At 49.5% G+C, this 16,599-nt stretch overlaps 1 protein-coding gene across 2 annotated transcripts in view; it reads right to left on the bottom strand.

Annotated features, from left to right (window-relative positions):
* Positions 1–1,817: 1,817 nt before the first annotated feature.
* The window catches only part of TSPAN15 (tetraspanin 15), a 64,122-nt gene continuing 49,340 nt past the window's right edge, over positions 1,818–16,599 (bottom strand). For both annotated transcript variants that reach the window (XM_043980747.1, XM_043980748.1), the window contains exons 4-8: positions 15,864–15,959; positions 12,711–12,827; positions 4,595–4,642; positions 3,278–3,394; positions 1,818–2,527 (exon numbers count right to left, since the gene is read on the bottom strand). In XM_043980747.1, coding sequence (XP_043836682.1) covers positions 2,360–2,527; positions 3,278–3,394; positions 4,595–4,642; positions 12,711–12,827; positions 15,864–15,959 — 546 coding nt within the window. In that variant the 3' untranslated portion in view covers positions 1,818–2,359. The remainder of the gene's footprint in view (positions 2,528–3,277; positions 3,395–4,594; positions 4,643–12,710; positions 12,828–15,863; positions 15,960–16,599) is intronic.

Here is a 16,599-nt window from a genome sequence, read left to right as displayed (position 1 = left end):
TGTAACCCCCCCCCCAAAGTTCATGGGACCCTCTGGCATCTGTCCATGGGGTGGGGGTGGGGGGTGGATCCCAGGTTCAGCACCTCTGTTTCTTGGAAAGGTCAAAGGGCTTTGTAAACCAGGCACCATAAGGGGGCAGCTAGGTGGCGCAGTAGATAAAGCATCGACCCTGGATTCAGGAGGATCTGAGTTCAAATTCGACCTCAGACACTTGACACTTACTAGCTGTGTGGGCAAGTCACTTAACCCTCATTGCTAACCCCCCCCCCAAAAAAAAAAAAACAGGCACCATGGTCTGGGCCAGAAGGGGAGTTGGGACATCATGTCACCCTCACAGGGATCCCAAGCTGCTCCCTGCTGCAAGTGTCATCACACAGGCTAGATGCCACGGTTCATGGAGTGCCGCAGCTTAAAGACGGAGGCCTGGGATAGTGGACAGTGCACTGGACTTGAGGTCAGGAAAGACTCAGGTTCAAATCCTGAGCCCAACGCTAGCTCTGTCATCATGGACAAGACACTTCTTCTCTCTAGTTGGGCTAACACGTACCTGCAGAACCCACTTTCTCAGCCTGTTGGGAGGCACCCCCTGATCTCACATAAGGCGGCTCCATGGGAAGACATTCCACCCCCAAGGGCATGAGCCCCCCTGCCTTCCCCCTTTAACCCTGACCCCCAAAGATGGTCCCCCAGACTCACCCAGGCTGCCTGCCTGCTTACAGGCATTGGATGAGATGGAACTCACCAACTCACCGTGTCCAACACGAGACCCACGGCACTTCCAAGGGTGAGCTGAACCACATTAAAATGTAACCGGGAAACTTTAAACAAAAGCAACTAATGAAAAAAGAATCATGTAAACAAACACGTGCCATTTCTATGTCAACTTGAGGCCCACAGGAATCCCTGCGCACGATGTAGTGGCCTCACCTCTCTGAGCTGGACACCAGTGCTGGGGGCCCTTTCCTGTCTGAGTCCAGCCCCACCACGGAACCTCCTAACAGAGCCCCAGGACTCCTGGGCCTTCCTTGCCTGCCTCGAAGTCGAGAATTTTTGGGTGCTGTTTCCCCCAATGAGAGGGAGAACTCCTTCAGAACAGGGGTTGCTCACTCTTGGCATTCCCAACATTTGGTATCTATAGGGCTTTAAAATGCTTTTCCATCATTCATTTACATGGTTTTGTATTTCCTTTCTTGTGTTCTACCTTCCCACTCTAAGAGGATGTAAACTCAAAAGCGGCGTCTGGCTCTCTGTCAAGTCATGTCAGGACCTGGCATAATGCCTGGCACTTGAAGACCCTTCATCCCGAGTGCTGAGGATCCAATGCAGTCATGTATGCAGAACGCTTTGTCAGCCTTTAAGAAGCAGTGGGGGATCAGAGAGAGAAAAAAACCCCAACACTCTGGAAGGTGTGATTTAGATTAATCAATAGGCCTGATATTTGTGTATAAAACTCTACAGTTACAAAAGTCACATAAAAATGGAGTCGCCAAAGCTAGAGCCCCTGATGGGGGCTCAAGGCACCGGGCACAGGCCAGCCTAGAAAACAGAACCACAAAGTTATGATACAGATGATCCACTGGGGGACATTCCTCACTCCTCAAGACGTGTTAGCACCAGGCAGGCACACACATCAATACACGCATCCAGACCCCCCTCCCACTTGCTTATAAATCAATACAAAAATAGCCCAAAATTTAATTTCAATGCCACAGGACCAGCCCCTGATACCTCAGTTCAGGGCCAGCTAAGCTTGCTTATTCCCACACAGCATCTCGGACTTAACTAAAATCTTTTTTCTTTTTTCCTTCCTTCCTTCCTCCCTCCCTCCCTTCCTTCCTTCTTCCTTTTTTTTTTTTTTTTTTTGGCCCCTGAGCTTCCCAGCTGAGATGAAGAAAGGGCATGAGGCCTCATCGAGTGGGTGCAGAACAGCAGTTGAATCAATACCCAGATGGACTGTAGGGTGAGAGAGAGAAAAGCGGGAAGTGCTAGCCGGCCCCACCCCAGGGCCACAGCTGGGGGATGGGAGGCCCAGGGCTCTGAGACACTGCCCCCACCCATATGTCCCTAGGGCTTAGCAGCTGTCCCTAAAGGGGTTCGGTCCCCAGAGGCTCTGGACATACAGCCTCCAACTCGGTCTCCTCCTTCCTGGGGAGGGGGAGGGCTGAGTTAGGAAAAGGGCTTCTCAATGTCCTTCAAGGCCCACAGAAGCCTGGGAAAAGGAGGATGGGCCTGTGGGCTGCCCCTAGACTCCGGCACTCCCACACTCCCAGTCTGGGTAGGATCCAGATGGTCCAAGGGAAGTAGCAGCAGGGGCAGAGGCCAAGGACCTCCGGGATCCTCTGTGGAAGGGAAGAGTCTGTCACAGGCCCTGAGGATGCTCCCCAGGGTAACACATGCAGCAGCCGGCTCCCGAAAACTCCAGGCCTGACTTCTCCAGGCCCCCGAGGAGGCCATCGGTGGCCGAGTGTTCAGAGATGATGTCTTCCACTCTTGTGATGTAAAGAATCGTGAGCAGCACGCCCAGGAACTGTGTGTGTGGAAGAAAAGGAAGAGGGGAAAGGATGCCATTGGCTTTGGAGGCAGAGGCTCTGGGTTCAAATCCTGCTCCTACCATTTCCTACCGCTGACCTGTGCAAGGAGCTTTGCAATACATAAATGCTGGCTGTTATTACTATTAAGCAATCACCTTAATGAGAGGTGGTATGGTACTGAAGCCAGGAAGATCTGGGTTCGAATCCTACCTCTGACAAACACTAGCTGTGGATCCCGGGGAATCTCAGCAACTCCCTAAGACTGAGTTTTTCAGAAGGTGCCAGCCTGCACTGGTAGAGGAAACCTCATCACCCAGAGTGTCAGTGAAATGCCAGGTCCAGTTCCTCACTCTTCCACTATTGTTATTACTGGCAGTAAATAAGAGCAAGCGTTTGTGTGACAAGGTAAGGTCTGCAAAGCGCTTTACAAATATCTCATTCTAGCCTCACCACAACCCTAGCAAGTGTGTATTAGGCCCTTGTTACAGATGGGACCCTGAGGGTGACAGTGCTTCAGTGACTGGCTAGGAAGTGTCTGAGGCAGGTTTTGAGCTCAGCTCTCCTGGAGTCCAGCGCTCTGTCCTCTGTCCCGCCACTCCTCCCTCAGCTTGTCAGTATTAATACTTTCCCCGACTCCCACCGTGCTCAGAGCCCTCCCACCCGCTTCGGAATCTCCTGCCACCTGGGGGGTTGGGGGAAACGATCCCTGCCCTGGCCTCCCCCGTGGAGGGCAGAGCAGCCCTCACCTGGGGCAGCAAGATGCCCAGCAGGACAGCAGCCATGATGGTGTAGTTGTCCATGAACCAGATGATCACGGCGTTGGTGCAGCCTCGGATGTAGATGACGTCCAGGATGCTCAGGCGCTGCCGAGGAATGAGGGGTTGGGAGGTGCCAGGACACCTGACTCCACCCTCCAAGGGGGCACAGAGACCCCCCCCAGGCCAAGCTTGGCCCAGCTATAAGTTGCTCCCTCCCTTTCTGCAAATCCCAGAAAAGGGAAGCCACTGGCCCAACACACCATGGCCTGGGGGGAGCAGGCAGGGTTAGAATCTTCATCCTCTGCCCCATCCCCTTGGCTTCCTTCTGACTCCACACTGGGAGAGCCACAAGGGGGTCTCTAAAGTGGTTCCCCCAACTGCCCTGCCAGCTGAGAGAGTCTGTTCCGCCACTGCCTGTTCTGAGGCCCTTCCAAGCCCTGACATTCCCTGTTCTAAGCTCCTCCCAGCCCTCACATTCCCCTAAGCTCCTTTCCAGCTCAGACATCCCCTATTCTGAGGCCCCTCCAAGCCCTGGCATTCACTGTTCTGAGGCCCCTCCAAGCCCTGACATTTCCTGTTCTAAGCTCCTCCCAGCCCTCACATTCCCCTAAGCTCCTTTCTAGCTCAGACATCCCCTATTCTGAGGCCCCTCCAAGCCCTGGCATTCACTGTTCTGAGGCCCCTCCAAGCCCTGACATTCCCTGTTCTAAGCTCCTCCCAGCCCTCACATTCCCCTAAGCTCCTTTCCAGCTCAGACATCCCCTATTCTGAGGCCCCTCCAAGCTCTGACATTCCCTGTTCTGAGTCCCCTCCCAGCCCTCACGTTCCCTGTTCTAAGCTCCTTCCCAGCCCAGACATCCCCTATTCTGAGGCCCCTCCAAGCCCTGACATTCTCTGTTCTAAGCTCCTTCTCGGCCCTGACATTCCCTGTTCTAAGGGCCTTCCCAACCCTTTCTCTTCTTTCTTTCCTTCTGTTTCTGTCTCTCTCAGACAGATACTTTAGTTGGAGTATTGGCTGTGATTTTGAGGAAGTCACTGACCCTCTCTGAGTCAGTTTCCTTATCCATAAGAATGCTGGGGAAATACCTGTACCCACAATGAGGAAGCATCTGGGCTGGGCCTGAAACCCAAATCTCCTGCCCCCAGACCCCTAGTTTTCAGCAGCACAGCCCATGGATGACACAAGGTCTCCCAGAACAGGGGCGCCAATGAAGACCTCAGACCAGCCTGCACGGCGGGGCTGCTCACATCAGCATCAGGGAGAGAGAAAGAATCACAAGGTTCAGATGACTTCAAAGAACTCACCTCCTGGTCGATGGTTTTGTAGCCACACATGGTGTTGATGACATCAGACTGAAACAGAAAGGTACAGTCAGCCAAAGAGCCAACAAGCCAACGAGCCCAGAGCCCGTGGCTGTTCTCCCAAGCACCTCAGTACAGAAGCTTCTAACCTGAGGACTGTGTACTTTTAAAAATACATTTTGAGAGGGGCAGCTAGGTGGCGTAGTGGATAAAGCCCTGGATTCAGGAGGACCCAAGTTCAAATCTGACCTCAGACACTTGACACTCACTAGCTGTGTGACCCTGGGCAAGTCACTTAACCCCCATTGCCCTCAAAAAAACCCACAACATTTTGACAAATGCATTCAGTAGAACTACTTTCCTTTGTAATCCTATTTTTTAATTTTATGTACTTAAAAACACAATTCTGCGAAAGGATCCAGAGCCATCATGAGACTGCTGAAGGACCCCAGGACACAAAAGCTTGAAAACCCCTGACTTAGCATCTCGTCTTTGGCTTTGTTTTTTTAAAAAATATTTCCCCCCAATTGCATGTAAAAACAATTTTCAACATTTGTTGTTAAGTTTTGAGTTCCGAATTCTATTCCTCCATCCATGATTAAGACAATATGCAATCTGATATAGGTTATATATGTGTAATCATGTAAAACATGTCCATATTAGTCTTTATGTGGGGAAAAAAATCTTGAAAAAAACAAAGAAGGAAGAAAGGGACAAGGGGAAGGGGAGAGGGAAGGAAGGAGGGAAGGAAGGAGGGAAGGAAGGAGGGAAGGAAGGAAGGAAGGAAGGAAGGAAGGAAGGAAGGAAGGAAGGAAGGAAGGAAGGAAGGAAGGAAGGAAGGAAGGAAGGAAGGAAGGAAGAAAAAATAGTGGACTTTGGTCTATGTTTGGATGCCATTAGTTCTTTGAATATGGATAGCATTTTTCATCATGAGTCTTGGATCATTGTACTGCTGAAAACAGTCAAGTCATTCACAGTCCTTCATTGTATGATATTGCCTTACTACGTATGATGTTCTGGTTCTGCTCACTTCACTCTGTATCAGTTCATGTAAGTCTTTCCAGGTTTTTCTGAGAGCATCCTGCTCATTATTTCTTTTAGCACAAAGGTATTCCATTTACAAACCTGGATAAAGCACTGGTCCTGTAGTTAAGAGGACCTGAGTTCAAATATGACCTCACATACTTACTAGTTGTGTGACCCCAGGCAAGTCATTTAACCCCAATTGCCTTAAACATCCAGGGCCATCTCCAGTCATCCTGATGTTTATCTTGCCACTGGACCCAGATGGCCCTGGAGGAGAGAGTGAGGCCAGTGACCTTGCACAGCCCTCCCTCACTTTAATCCAATTCACTGCAAGTCATGACATCACCCCAATGTCACGGTCCTCTTCGAGAATGAAAGACAAATAACTCCCACAAAGCAGCAGCCAAACTGACACCTTATTTCTTCCTGATTCCTTTTTCCTTGTATTGATCTGGGTTTTTCTGCTGTTGTTTCCTTACTATTTCCAAAGTCAGAGTCAGTGTATTCAAGGGCTTTCTCAAGCTGCTCTTTTCTCTCAGTTGTTTCCTATTAAAGTTTGTCAGGTGTCTTTTATTTCTAGTGTGTGAGCGTGCTCACCTGTGATTTTGTCAGGCCTGGGAACTCCCAAGAAGGAAACTCCTTCCAAGGGTGGGTGTCAACCACTCCTGAGAGAGTAGGTGACTTGCCCAAGGTGGTGAGGTGTGCCAGGATGTGTCAGAGGTGGGACTCTGATCTGTCTCTTCTTTGTTTTCTTTTTTAAGTTTTACTCATTTGTTTTGTTTTCCTCTTACGCAGATTCACAGATCACTCACACTTGGTGAGAGATCTCTTGTAACAAAGCAAAACAATAAAATAAAACTCAGGATACATTTGAAAATGTACTCAACGTACCCCATCTCTCTCTTTTTTAAAGTGAGCAGAAATCTATTTTCTCTCCCTCCCACCAACCCCACTGGGGAGGGAAAAAAAAAAAGAAAAACAAATTTCTCTTAACAAATATGTAGAGTTGGAGCAAAACAAATGTCCTCAATGGTCATGTTCACAACTCTACACCTTAGTTTGCAGCTAAATCCATCATCTCTCCACAGTGGACAGACTGTCTCATCATGTGAACTGATCCAACCATTCTGGAGAGCAATTTGGAACTATGGCCAAAGGGCTATGGGACTGTACATACCCTTTGACCCAGTAATACCACTGTTAGGTCTGTATCTCAAAGAGATCATAGAAGAGGGAAAAGGACCCACATGTACAAAAATACTTATAGCAGCTCTCTTTGTGGTGGCAAAGAATTGGAAATCGAGAGAATGCCCATCAATAGGGGAATAGTTAAACAAGTTATGGTATATGGATGTAATGGAATACTATTATGCTGTAAGAAACAATGAGCAGGAAAATTTCAAAGAAACCTGGAAGGACTTACATGAACTGATGCTGAGTGAGAGGAGCAGAGCCAGAAGAACATTACACACAGTATCATCAACATTGTGTGCTGATCAACTGTGATAGACTTGGCTCTTCTCAGCAGTGCAATGATCCAAAACAATTTCAAAGATCTCATGATAGAAAATGTTCTCCACATCCAGAAAAAAGAACTGTGGATTATGAATGCAGATTGAACCATACTGTTTCTACTTTGGGGCTGTTTTTTTTTTCCTTCTTTTTTGAGGTTTTCCCCTTGTGTTCTGATTCTTCTTTCACAATATGACTAAGGCAGAAATATGTTTAAGGTGATTGTACATATATAACCTTTATCAGATTGCTTTCCATCTAAGGGAGGGGAAAAAATTTTGGAACTAAACATCCTACAAAAAAAATTAAAAGAAAGAAATTGTGTGACTTGCCTAGGACCACCCAGTGATGGGGCCAGGACTCAAACTCAGAGCTTCTGACTCCAAGGAGAGTTAGCAGCCTTTCCACTATTCCACAGTGCTCGCTGTCTCTCTCTCTCTCTCTCTCTCTCTGGGGTTAAGTGACTTGCCCAGGGTCACACAGCTAGTAAGTGTCAAGGGCCTGAGGCCGGATTTGAACCCAGGTCCTCCTGAATCCAGGGCCGGTGCTCTATCCACTGTACCACCTAGCTGCCCACAGTGCTCTCTTAACTGTACTGTCTTCCTTTCTGAAGCCTTAACTCATTCTTCAAGGCCCAGAACATTTCTTTTAAAAAGTCCTCCAGAAAGAAAACTGATGATCTCTGAGTGCAGACTGAAGTAGCCTCTTTTTACTTTATGTTTTTTGCTGTGTGTATGTGTGTGTGTGTGTACACAACATGGCTAATATGAGATGTATTTTGTAAGACTTCACATGTACAATTGATATATTGCTTGCCTTCTCCATGGGTGGAATGGAGGGTGAGAATTTAGAACTCAAATTTTTTTTTATTTTTAATTTTTTTGTTTTTTGTTTGTTTGTGGGGCAATGAGGGTTAAGTGACTTGCCCAGGGTCACACAGCTAATAAGTGTCAAGTCTCTGAGGTCGGATTTGAACTCAGGTCCTCCTGAATCCAGGGCCCATGCTCTATCCACTGCACCACCTAGCTGCCCCCAGAACTCAAAATTTTAAAAGAGAAATGTTAAAAAAAAAATTTCAGGGGCAGCTAGGTGGCTCAGTGGACAGAGCACCGGCCTTGGATTCAGGAGGACCTGAGTTCAAATCCAACCTCAGACACTTAACACTTACTAGCTGTGTGACCCTGGGCAAGTCACTTAACCCCAATTGCCTCACCAAAAAAAAAAAAAAAAAAAAAAGAAAAAAAAATTTCAAATGTAATTGGGAAATGTTTAGTGAAATTAACAAAAATATCATTTGAATTTTTTTTTTATCAGCTTCATGAGTCAGGATTCACCTGTCATGGCTAGAAGCTGGGGCCTAATTAGGTCAAACTATGCTTGCCGCTACATGTGCCAGGAAAGACATCATCGCATCAGAATGAGGAGAGATTTTCTTAGAGACACAGAGATCTCCCAAGAATCACACAAAATGCCACCCCTGAGGATGAAAGGCCGGCTCGGGCTAAGAGCAAACACAGAGTGTCCTGTTAATGTCCGCTGTCAAGAGGAACTTTCTCTCATTTGATCTGTGGCTTCTAGGTTTATGACGGTCTTTGGTCTTTGTCAAAAACTGAATTTCATAAGCACATATGACTTACGGGCACTTTTATACTTACTGGGAGCGGGGGGGGGAGATGTCCCTTCCCAGTACTTGTCACAACGTGACAGCTGCCTCCCACCTGCCCTAACAAATGACCCTCCTTCACAGAACCCCAACCACCAGGGCTCTTCCACGAGCACAATGTTCGAAGCTCCTCAGGGCCAAGGGACTGGCCAGCCCCAAGCACAGTCCAGCACAATGCGAGGACTCCATCAGTGCTCCCTTGACTCAAAATGAACATGACCACTGTGACTTTTGGAATGCACTGTTTGAGGTGGAGGTAGATGGGATAGGAGTTAGGCTACGTGGCCCTAATGACTGACCATAGGCTGGCTGTCTTCATCATCCTCACATCAAACACATTACCACTGAGGTTCTAGACTGGACCAGGCTCCTGACCAACTTCTGAAATCCCTAATTTTGGGTTCAGACCTTCACCCCATTTCTGGTCCCAATTAGGAAACACCTCCACCTAAGCCTGGTATTGTAAGCAGAAGACCCAGGGAATCCCCCCCACCAACGTCTGGGTATGATTGGGAATGTCCCCTCCCATATCTGGCATCAATTACCTGTTCTCAACAAAGCCCATCTTTAAGTTGTGCAACTTCTCTGCTCGGACACACACACATGTGCACGTGCATGTGCACGGCTTTAATTTCTCTCTGCTTGGCTTAGCAGAAGGCCTGCATACAGTAGGCACTTAATAAATGTTGACTGATTGGCTGCATTAGCTTCCTGAGTAGCCACTTTCTGTAAAACCTCAAACCCAAGTCCTTGCTCTGACCTGAGCCATGAAGCCAAACCTCATCTTAGCCAAAGCTATTTCCATTGTCTTCCCAGTCTCGTTTGGGGGTCTAACAAGTATCATGTTCATTTGGACCCCTGTGGCTCTCTACAGACAACACTTCAATGCTTTCAAACTGCTGGATTTCATGAGTGTGGGAGGGTCCTTCACCGATGAAGACGGGTCCTCTCCCCTTCTGCAACACCTCCCAATTAGACTGCAAGAGCAGTTGACATTAGGGGAGACAGAAGTCTACCAAAAACACATTTTTGCAAAATTGGTTAATGGGACTGAGAAAATAATTTTGTTTGTTTATTTATAGCAAGTGCAGTTTATGGTGCATTTCATCTATAGGCTGGCTATATGTATGTTTGTGAGGTTTTAAACCTCACAACTATTAAGACCAAGTATCAAAATAAACTGAGCCTGAATTCTGGGAGAATCTCAAATCTCTGCATAACAAGGTGTTAAAGTAAGATTCTTTTTTTTTTTTTTTGCAGGGCAATGGGGGTTAAGTGACTTGCCCAGGGTCACACAGCTAGTAAGTGTCAAGTGTCTCAAGCCAGATTTGAACTCAGGTACTTCTGAACCCAGGGCTGGTACTTTATCCACTGCACCACCTAGCTGCCCCTTAAAGTAAGATTCTTAAAAAATAAGGCCATCCATCCAAACACAATGCTCTCTCACTTCTTTATCACATCCAACTCTAACCTATATTTTATATTTTATAATGTGTGTAATATAGTACTATATTAGTCTATGTATGTAATTCATAAATAGGCATGTATGTTTGTAAATAGCAGGAAGGCAGACTAGCATAGTGGATCCAGAGCCGGCCTTGAAGCCTGGAAGATCTGAGTTTGAATCCTGCCTCGGACAGCTGACTGTGTGACCCTGGACAAGTCACTGCATTTCTCACTGGGCTAGATAATTCTCTAAGATTAGAAGTTGCAGAGAAAGTGCCAACCTGCTCCGGTGGAGGGAGTCTCTTCCCCCAGAAATTCCTTATCTTGGTAAACTCCCAGCCCCAGCCCCATCACTACATACGTATACTGAGAGTGCATGCTCACTTTTCAACAACAAACTTTTATTTTTTTTGGGCAGGGCAATGGGAGTTAAGTGACTTGCCCAGGGTCACACAGCTAGTAAGTGTCAAGTGTCTGAGGCCAGATTTGAACTCAGGTCCTCCTGAATCCAGCGCCAGTGCTTTATCCACTGCGCCACCTAGCCCTCCCCGCATGCTCACTTTTTTAAACTGATAGGCGTGTGGTCAAAAAATTAGGGACCCCTGCTCCAAGACCCCACGTTGCCATTTACCAGCAGCAGGGTGAGACCCATCCTCGTCTTCCTCTTCTGTCAAATGAGAGGGTCGGACTACGACCACAGCACGGAAAATTTAACCTCCACCCCCCCGCCCCAAGCAAAGCCAGGGTGGCCTGCCCTTTTTAAAGTGCACCCCCATCAGTCTGTGTCAGACGGCAGCTGATGGTTTATAAAGGCAGGCGGCAAACAGGGAACATGGAACACCTCAAAGCACTTAGTCTGGCAACAGAAATTTTCCATGACTGTTAAGGGAGCGAGGCCCAGCAGAGCTCTCTGCTCCTAGACACGAGACGGGGGGATGTGAGCACATTCACCAAACCCTTCGCCGATGCAGGAAGCGTCTGCCTAGCGACAGTGTCAGCGTCCCTCCCTCCACAGGAGCTGGCGCTCTGGGCCTCAGTTTCCTTCTCTGTCAGATAAGGAACCTAAAGTCTAGTGGGTCCCTTCCAGCTCTCCATCTCATGATTCCCTCTGGCCTGGTGGGTCCAAACAAGGCTTTTGTGGGCTGAATGCCTGCTGGGCTTCAAGTCCCAGGCTTGAACCAAGAACCTCAGCTGAGAGAGGGGCTGGTGACACACGAGATCAAGAGCTGAACCGTGCGTGAGGAAGACCTGGGTTAGAATCCTGCCTCTGACACCTGCTAGCTGTTTAACACAGCCTTCCTCCACCTCGGTTTTCTCCCTTGTACAACAGGGATAACAACTTAGGATCAAATAAGATACTTGCAAAGTGCTTAGCAGAGTGCCTGGTACACAGTAGGCACTTAAATGCTTGTTTCCTGCCTTTCTTACACCCAAATCAATCAGAAATGCATTAATTAAATACCTACTGTATGCTGAGCACACAAAGAAAACAGTCCCTGCCCACAAGGAATTGCTGGCCTACTGGGGAGATACAACATGTAATTAATAGTTAATTAATCGTGAGCATATTTATGATGAACCTGGGGGTGCATCAGGAAAAGCCTCCTATAGAAAGCAGCCCAAAGTTGCGCTTTGGAGAAAACTAGGATCTTGAAAGGAAGAGAGGCCTATGGTAGGCAGTACTGGTATGGGAGATGACCTGGACACAAGCCCAGTGGCTAGCAGTAAGATGCAATAAGCCTGGGAGGGCTGGCTCCCTGATTACAGAGGGACCTGACCGGCGGGGCTCGAAATGCGATGCTGATGAGCTTGTATCTGAGCACCAGGAGGGCAGGATTCAAGCCATTCTTCTCATTTGGCCACAGGATCATAAAATGCAGAATCAGAAGGGACCTTGAAGATCATTTAGTACAGGGGGGTCCATGGACCCACTGGTTTGATATTTTGATAACTGAATTTCAACAGACTTGCTTTCCTTTGGAATACCAGGAATTTTATTTTAGACACAGGGACTATGACCCCAAACAGGTCTCATCTAGTCCCTCAGTGTTACAAAAGGAGGGAGATCCTTGAGACCAGATGGGAGGGAGCTTTGCCACAGCTGTGGTTTGGGGTGGGGGGAAAGGGCTGCGTCTCTGTGGTCATTTGATTGGAGGCAGCAGAAACCCGGGTTCAAATCCTGACTCTGACACTGAGTAACTCTGTATGTCTGTCCATGGGCAAATTGCCTCGATCTCAACTTTCTTGGAGGGTGTTTAGGAGGATCGGCTTACGTTGCGGCGTGCGGAGGACGAGTCCTGAGCCGTTTTGTCTCTGGGCCCCCCGCCGTCTCGGGAAGCCCACAGCCCCACTGAGGAGCATCCCGGACGGCCAGGCATTAAGAAGCCCTAACCTGAGCACACCATCGGCCTTCCTGTCCCTGCAAACGTGGCTGTTACGAGAACGAGACCACAATGGCCACGTGACTCTTACCTTGTTCCTGAAGCAGCAGGAATACGGCACCCCACAAGCTAAGGGTCCGGGCGCGTTGCAGTCATGGTACTGGTTTGTGGCCCAGTCTTTGTAGTCTTCGCCGCCACAGCACTTAAACTAAAAAGGGGAAAAATGAGTGAGTGAGTGAGTGAGTGAGTGAGTGAGTGAGTGTGTGTGTGTGTGTGTGTGTGTGTGTGTGTGAGAGAGAGAGAGAGAGAGAGAGAGAGAGAGAGAGGGAGGGAGGAAGAGGAGGAGGGAGGAGGGAGAGGGAGGAGGGGGGAGGGAGAGGGAGGGAGGGAGGGCAGGGACAGGAAGGAGGGGATGAGGAGGTGGGACAACAACAAGGTAATGTCCTCCATCAGGGTAGCCTACACCTGCAAAAAAAAACCCTTGAGCCCCTTCCACCAAAGGAGACCTACTTGTTATACAATTAGCAAAGGATGAAGGTCATTTCTGACTTCATGGTTTAGAAGCTGGGATTGGGCCTTATACAAGGCATGGGCATTAAGTTGAGTCCAATCTCCTGCCTCAGTTTCCCTATCTGTAAAATGAGAATTCAGTGTTGGGGGGACCGGGCAGGAGGGGATTCTGTACGCAGCACAGGAATATACCGGGCAGGAGGTAACCAGGGCAGTGTCATAAGAGATAAGGCACTACGGAGGGTGAGCCCAGAGAAACCTATGGGATGATGACAAGAGAGCTGTCCCCAAGTCCTTGCAGATCCATTGTGGACCCATACAGGCTGGAACTGGGGAAAGTCAGATTTCAGCGGATCTATGGAAACACTCAAGAGCTTGTGAAGCTGTCCCAAGGAGAAGCGGGCCCTCCAATATCAGTGGGCTCCCCGTTCTTCTCTATCACTTGGTGCACAGTCTTTGAGACATGCTGTGGCCAAAAAAGCCATCACTAGAACCCAGCTCTCTCCCTGGTAAGGATGTCAAGCCCACCAATGGTGGCCAGCGACCTCTCTGTGACTCGCAGCCTTGAAGAGATGTCTGCAACTGTGAGAGGTGGAGTGATCTGTGCCCACGGCTGGTGTGTGCTGAACCCAGGTCTTCCTGGCTTTGGGTCTCCCTCCCGCCCCCTATACCACACTGCCTCTGGGGTAATAATGGCTGACGTTGATATATAATTTTGGGATTTACAAAGTGCACTCTTCACAGCAACTCAGTAAAATCTGGTAGATAGATGCTTAAAAAGAGAGAGAGAGAGAGAAGAAAGAAAAGAAAAGAAAAGAAAAGAAAGGAAAATGGTCTTGTTGCTTGGAAAAACAAACTCCTGGGCAGCCCCCAGGCCTGTGCTTATAGAGACTGAGTCTCCGGGCCAAAGGCTCCCGCTCTGAAGCGTGGCCTCCCCGGGAGAGCGGCAGGCATGTTCCAGGCAGCCCTGCACCTGCTCACAATCAGGGGCCAGAAGCCTGGGACAAGGACAAACACCACTTGTCGAGTCCAGGTCGGCTCGATTCATTAAGAGCCCCCCTGCCTTCCTCTCCATCTTCCTTTCAACAGGAGGTTCTACAGGACTTGACCCAGGACGGCCAGAACAGGTCCGCTGCCCAAAGGCCCTGAGCAAAAGCTCGCTCCGAGGAGCTGCTGTCTGGGAGCTCACAGTGAGGCCGTGAGCATCTGTCTGGCATCTGGAGCCAAACTGCAGGGACCGAGAGGGAGCAGGAGGGAGGGGAGGTTGGACGCCCTCCACCTGTTGAGGCGCTCGGGCTCTGGGGGTGCATTTCTTCCAAGGCCCTGGGTGAGGGCCAAGAAACTATTTTTACCGTGATCGGGGTCTCCCAAAGGGGAGGGAGAGGATGGAACGAGGAACAGAGGCTGAGAAGAATTCATGTTTCTTTGGAAGCTTCCACAGGCGAGGCTTCTCCTCATCTCCCCCGCTCCTGGTGCCCTGCCCGGGGAAGGTTGGAAGTGACTGGGGATGGTGAGCTCAGGATGCGGGGACAGGGCACGGAAAGGCTGCCTCGGGGAAGAGTGGCCAGAGGTAGAAGCAACAGGAAGCTAACTCGGGACAGGCTTCCCTGGGAGGTCTTCAAGTAGAGAAGGGATGCCCCCCACCCCAGCCCACACCCCCAGCCACGGTCAGCTGTGTTGTCAGGGAGTAAGTAGGACCATATGACCCCCAAGGCCCCTTCTGGCTTGTGACCCAGTCACAAGGACAGGCTTGACCCAGCACTGGCTGGGATCGGTCAGTCGGTCGGTCAGTCAGTCAGTCAGTCAGTCAGTCAGTCAGTCAACAAGCACTTGTTAAGCGCCTTCTATCTGTCAGGCACTCGGCCCAACACACCCTTCCATTTAGCGAAAGAGGTTTTCAGGTGGCTTCACTATACCCAGGCTGGGGCAGATTTAATGAGAACATCTAGGGAGGGCAACAGCCCGTGGGCACGGGCATGCCAATACCTAGAGGCCACAAGGTTTGGCAGCAAAGAGCATCAGACCCTAGGGCCAGGAGCCCCAAGTCTGACCCCAGGCTCTGACCTTGCTCTTCTGAGCCTCAGTTTCCCCATCTGTATAGCAGAGGCACAAGCCTCACAGCAGCTCCTTGATCTGCCTTTTGTGGGGAAGAGACCTAAAAGGCCTTAAACTTGCTCTGAAGTTAGAGTGAACCTCCAGCCGCTCCACAAATGTCTCTGTTATAATTCCTGCTGTGACTGCGGGTGCCTCCCCCCAGCCTGGCCAGTCTGCAGCATCACAGACCTTGGGGACCATGCAGTCTGACTCTCCTCTTTACAGGTGACCCAGAGAGAATGAGTCAGAGACAGGATTAGAACCCGGGTCTTCTGAGCATGCATCCCCTCGCTCTTTCTACCACATATCCTCCTGCCTCCTTGGTGGAGGCACCTCCAGCAGAGAACGTTGAGTCAAGGTCAGGAGGACTCAGTGTGAAGCCCAGCCGGGCCTCTGACCCCCTGCATGGGCTTGGACAAGTCACCTGCCCTTTGGGGCCTCATCTGTAAAGTGAAGCTATCAGATCTGCCGCCCTCTCCTCCCTTCTCCAAGTCAATGATCCCACGACTGGGTGGGAAGAGGGGAAGGGAAGCAGAGGAGAGAGAGGACAAGAGACACCTCCTTCCCCCTCCCAGGGAAGCTCAGGTCTAGAAAAGAAAAGGACAATTTCAAAGAAGCCCCCAAGAAATGAGCATCTCACCTGCTCCTGGACATAGTCCATGATGTTCTTGAAGTCCAGATCATCGTAGTAATTCTGAATCCCTCTTCGGATGTTGTCGTTCAGAAAATCGATCGTCTGTTCAGAAACAGAAAAGGTCAGCTCCAGATTCTGCCCCGCTCCCTGCTCCCTGACACGTGCCCACGATTCCGCTCAGCACGGCTGACACAAATCCATGCCCGCCCGTAAACGCACGGCTGTCTCCCCACCTCCCCACACCTTCCAGAGATCTCCCTGCTGGCCCAGCAGGGGAGGAAGGTGGGGCAGGAACTGCCACCCTCACCTCATAAACTAGGAAAAATGGCAGGAGGAAGAAACCCAAGGCTGGCCAGATCTCCCGGCCCCAAACGGCCAGGCTGTCTCTGAGCCTTGGCTCACAGGCGCGTGCGTACAATGCCCTTCACCCATAGCCCTGCCACCTGCTGAGATTCCCCCCATTCTTCCAAGCCAGGGCCTCCTCCTCCACACGCCTGCTCTGATTCCCCATCACAAGTCTAGTGCTCCAGACTGAAGCACGCTCTTTTTTACTTTCTTTCTTTCATTTCTCCTCTTTATCCCAGTTTTATTACACAAAATGACCAATATGGGTTTTCCGTAATTGCACATGTATGACCTCTATCTGACTGCTTACTGCCTCAGGAAGGGGGGAAGGAAGGATAGAATCTGGAACTCAAAACTTTAAATTAAAATGCTTATTATTTAAAAAAAAAAAAGTCTA

This window comes from Dromiciops gliroides, chromosome 2, assembly GCF_019393635.1.
Source record: "Dromiciops gliroides isolate mDroGli1 chromosome 2, mDroGli1.pri, whole genome shotgun sequence".
Lineage (NCBI taxonomy): Eukaryota > Metazoa > Chordata > Mammalia > Microbiotheria > Microbiotheriidae > Dromiciops > Dromiciops gliroides.
Note: the sequence above shows the minus strand (reverse complement) of the source record. Positions and strands in the feature narration are given on the sequence as shown.